This window comes from Branchiostoma lanceolatum, chromosome 5 (genome assembly GCF_035083965.1).
Source record: "Branchiostoma lanceolatum isolate klBraLanc5 chromosome 5, klBraLanc5.hap2, whole genome shotgun sequence".
Taxonomy (NCBI): Eukaryota; Metazoa; Chordata; class Leptocardii; order Amphioxiformes; family Branchiostomatidae; genus Branchiostoma; species Branchiostoma lanceolatum.
This window is the reverse complement of record NC_089726.1, coordinates 8844878-8848561: the sequence shown is the minus strand read 5'-3', so window position 1 is coordinate 8848561 and position 3684 is coordinate 8844878. Positions and strand designations below refer to the sequence as shown.

The 3684-nt window shown below is 41.2% G+C and overlaps 1 protein-coding gene across 1 annotated transcript; it reads right to left on the bottom strand.

Annotated features, from left to right (window-relative positions):
* Positions 1-1038: 1038 nt before the first annotated feature.
* LOC136435188 (galactosylceramide sulfotransferase-like) lies at positions 1039-3684 on the bottom strand. The gene is made up of 4 exons (XM_066428447.1): positions 3502-3684; positions 2712-2984; positions 2328-2495; positions 1039-1989 (listed from the first exon to the last, which is right to left on the bottom strand). Exons 1-4 carry the CDS (start codon positions 3682-3684, stop codon positions 1819-1821), a joined length of 795 nt encoding a protein of 264 aa, XP_066284544.1. The 3' UTR covers positions 1039-1818.

The window sequence follows — 3684 nt, the reverse complement described above, 5'->3', positions numbered from 1 at the left end:
TTGTTGACGTGCAAGTACATGTTCCTATGGGAATCATTCCGGAACAGGAAGAACAAGCTCCAGAACGGAACATTCCGGAACGGCAGGCACAAGCTCCAGAATGGAACATTCCGGAACAGCAGGTACAGGCTCCAGAATGGAACATTCCGGAACGGCAGGCACAAGCACCGGTGAGGAAGATTGTTGACGTGCAAGTACATGTTCCCATGGGGATTATTCCGGAACAGAAAGTACAAGCTCCGGAACGGAACATTCCGGAACAGCGTGCACTTGGTCTGGTCAGGGACATTCAAGAACACCAGGAACAAGATGTAATAGGCTATATTCCAAACCAACAGGCACAAGCTGAGGGGCAACAGGCACAGGTTCAGGCCGGAAACATTCCAGAACAGGACGCAGAAGATCCGGTGAGGAGCATTCCAGAACAGCAAGCTGAAGTTCTAGATGTAGAACCAGAGCCAGAAGACCAGTGGTATGAAGATGACATTCCCCTTGTCCCAATGTAGTGTGCCGCAGTATAATATAACATCTAAAATTGTACGATCACATAGCAGCACTGAAGCTTCGAACCTGGAGAAAGAAATTACCTAGGTAGACACTTTCACGTACATGTATGTAACCACCCATGCTTTGTCTGTGACAGGAGCAACTAAACTCAAAACTGCCAAAGAAGACTACTCAGGGGACTGATAAAATCCGCTTTATGTGGACAAGTGCCCACTGTAAACAGCCAATTCGTAATGCTTGTGTCAATGGGAACGTTATCTAAGGGACCACCAAAAAAGTGTATGTTAAAAGTACATGTATTTACATGGAATAAAGAATGAATAGGCCAGGGAGTGCAACAATTCAATGATCTATTATAAGTATTGTTGTATATTATGAATAAGGAATGCAGGACCGGTGTATGGTTTGCTGATCTCAGCTTCGTTTAAAAACGTTTGTAACGCATAATGTGTAATTTAAGAGTAATCAAAAGTATCATGTGCTACTGTGATACCTTTGATACTTCTACGCATGTATTGTAGCATTCAAATATTGCATAGCCAGTACAGTTTATTCAATTGTAGCCATTGAAAAAGAAGACTGTCAGAATTATTTGAATGTACTTGAATGTATATATTTAAAAACATTACACTTTTACAGAAGTGATGTTGGTTTATTAACATAAACACATACATAATCTCTCGATCGCCCAAGAATGCATCGTTGTACAATGCATGTTCGTTATGAATGTTTTATTACTACGTTTCTATCATTGTCATGGAAAGAAAAATTCTATTTGCATAAACATGATTGTATATTGTAGTTGTTCAGTCATGCTTGTGAGCATACAAGATTGAATATACACCATTTGTTATTCTTAACTTTCGAATTCGTTAATGAGTCATCCCGGTTTTAACTTAAGTTGACTTAAGCATTGGATAGATTTATCACCCTACTACTGCACATTGTTTATGATTGTTTATGTGTTCTTTCTGCTACACGGATAACAATTTGAAAGCACTTTCTGCTAATGCTACGGTCACCATTGGAAAAAGGGGCCCTGCCGGGCAGTTTATTTATTTTTTTGCACTTTCGGGCGAGACCCCTACGCGGCCCCATGGGACACCTTGCGGCCACCGGGCTATTTTTTGGCCCGGCTGGGTCCCTGGGAGTTTTTAACACGGGAACACCCCCTACGGGAATCGGTGCAAATGTGACCGCAGCATAACCGGGATCCCAGTAGAAAGGGTTTTTGTGTGCAGTTCAACCATATACAGGAATAGTATGTACTCATATATGTTTAGATATTTTGATACATGCGCAATCCTTAATTCAAATTTTGGACTTTCTAGAGGCTTTCACTTTATCGAGATATTTTTTCCGCTCAGTCTCATATTTGAAAGTTGGTTGTCCATCGACGTGTGCTTTCATGTTTAATCTTTCGGTCACGAGCTTCCGTCCACTGCTATATCCCTTTTGCAATAGATCCAAAAGCGTTTTCACCTATAAAAGAAAGAAGTAATCAAATCAGCGGTGCTATACTCTGTTGATACAACACAGTTCAGCATACACTGCATGCAGAGTGAGTTAACCAGCTGTCTTTTAGTATTGGTCAAGTCAAGTCAAAGTTTATTGCACAATGGTTGTAAACAGGTACATTTCATGTAAGGCATAGCGATGTTTGTGTATTTATTGGACGGTCATTAACGCATAGATATCTACTTCATTAATCCATGCCTATGACGCTATGGCTGCATAAATAGGAATAGAGAATGGAAGCCTGTGATTGGTCCAAACAGCCTGATTATATGATGATCACCATTCAAAAAACAGATACTTACTACTGCTTGTAGTACACCGCACAACTTGGCGTCGACTTCAAACTGTGCATTCCACTTGGACGCCTCCACTGTGAGGCTGTGTTTCCCTTTCTGCCGTTCATTACAATACGTGTTCACACGCTTATCAACTTCCTTAAAAAACTGCACTTCCTCAAGGAAGTCCGGGCCCTGTGTGGTTGACAAATGAACGAGAATCAAACATCGTTCAGTTTGTTAAGTTAAGTCAAATAGTGATTACAAATATAAAGGTTATTTTAGGTTCGTATCATAAATGTAAAAGAAAGACAAGGATCAGTTGAGACATGTAAGGAGACGGATTGACAAAGGAAAGTTCAGGAATATGGATCAAGACTTCATAAAAAAAAATGCATGTAACGCTCTTACTTGTGTCGCAATCTTCCGCCACAAGGATCTGTTGAACGTGTCATGAAGTAGGTAATCCACAGCTTTCCAACGCCGGAGCGTCGCAACGTCTTCTTCAGAGGGTATGAATTGCTTGAACGAATAACTTCGATTGTTCTTCGTGGCGTATAGAACGTCTTGCAGTTCCCAGCACATCAGGCGTTTGAGAAGAACGTAAGACTCGTCCAGGTAGTCCAACACCATGACCAGTGCGAAGTCGGCTTGTAGCTCCCTGACGTATCTACGAGCTCGCTCCTTGATTACCGAAATGATTTGAAGGGAAAAAAACAAACTGTTAGCATTCAGTTGTTGACCTATGCTTTGATATGCGGTAGATAAAAGAGAGAGGGAGATTTCGTTTACTAATGTTTGTCCTTTTGACTCGAAATCTGTCAACGAATTTTGATCAAGCTCAAATGTCAAATAGTTAGGTCTCCTTGACAAAATACAACGCGCAGTATTCACTGAAAGGGTCATTGCAGTGGTGTATCAGATTTAAAGCACAATGCTTCCAAGTGTCCATACATTTTGCATTTCAGTTCGAATTTCTTATAATTATTTGTACATGTATACACATCATTTTTATAGGGTCCCCAGAAAGTGCGAAATGGAATGAAATGAATCCAAGGGACCGACAAAAAATGACCACTATGGCCAGGTTTGACTGTATGTTGTTTTAAGTCGTTCCCGAGTTTCGTTCCATTTCGTCCATTTCGCACTTTCTGGGGACCGTTTTTATATATCTGTCCATCATTTTTGAAGACGTACATACCATGTCTTCCGATGCCTCCCAAGGGTACCCCAAGTCAAAGGACATGAAGTTCCTCGTGGCATCCCAGGTCACATTAAAGCCGTCATAGTGAACCTCCGACAGGTTCTTATACTTCCATGGATCCTCCAAAAATGTCCTGACCGGGTTCTTAGACTTGATTTTCAGAAGGAAGTAATAGTTCAT

Excerpts from the sequence above, each read along its gene's own strand:
- LOC136435188 (XM_066428447.1), bottom strand. The coding sequence starts at position 3,684 with ATGAACTATTACTTCCTTCTGAAAATCAAGTCTAAGAACCCGGTCAGG. Across the intron at positions 2,985-3,501 it reads GGGAGGCATCGGAAGACATG|GAGCGAGCTCGTAGATACGT; the intron begins GTATGTACGTCT and ends TCGGTAATCAAG. Across the intron at positions 1,990-2,327 it reads GCGGTGTACTACAAGCAGTA|GTGAAAACGCTTTTGGATCT; the intron begins GTAAGTATCTGT and ends TTTCTTTTATAG.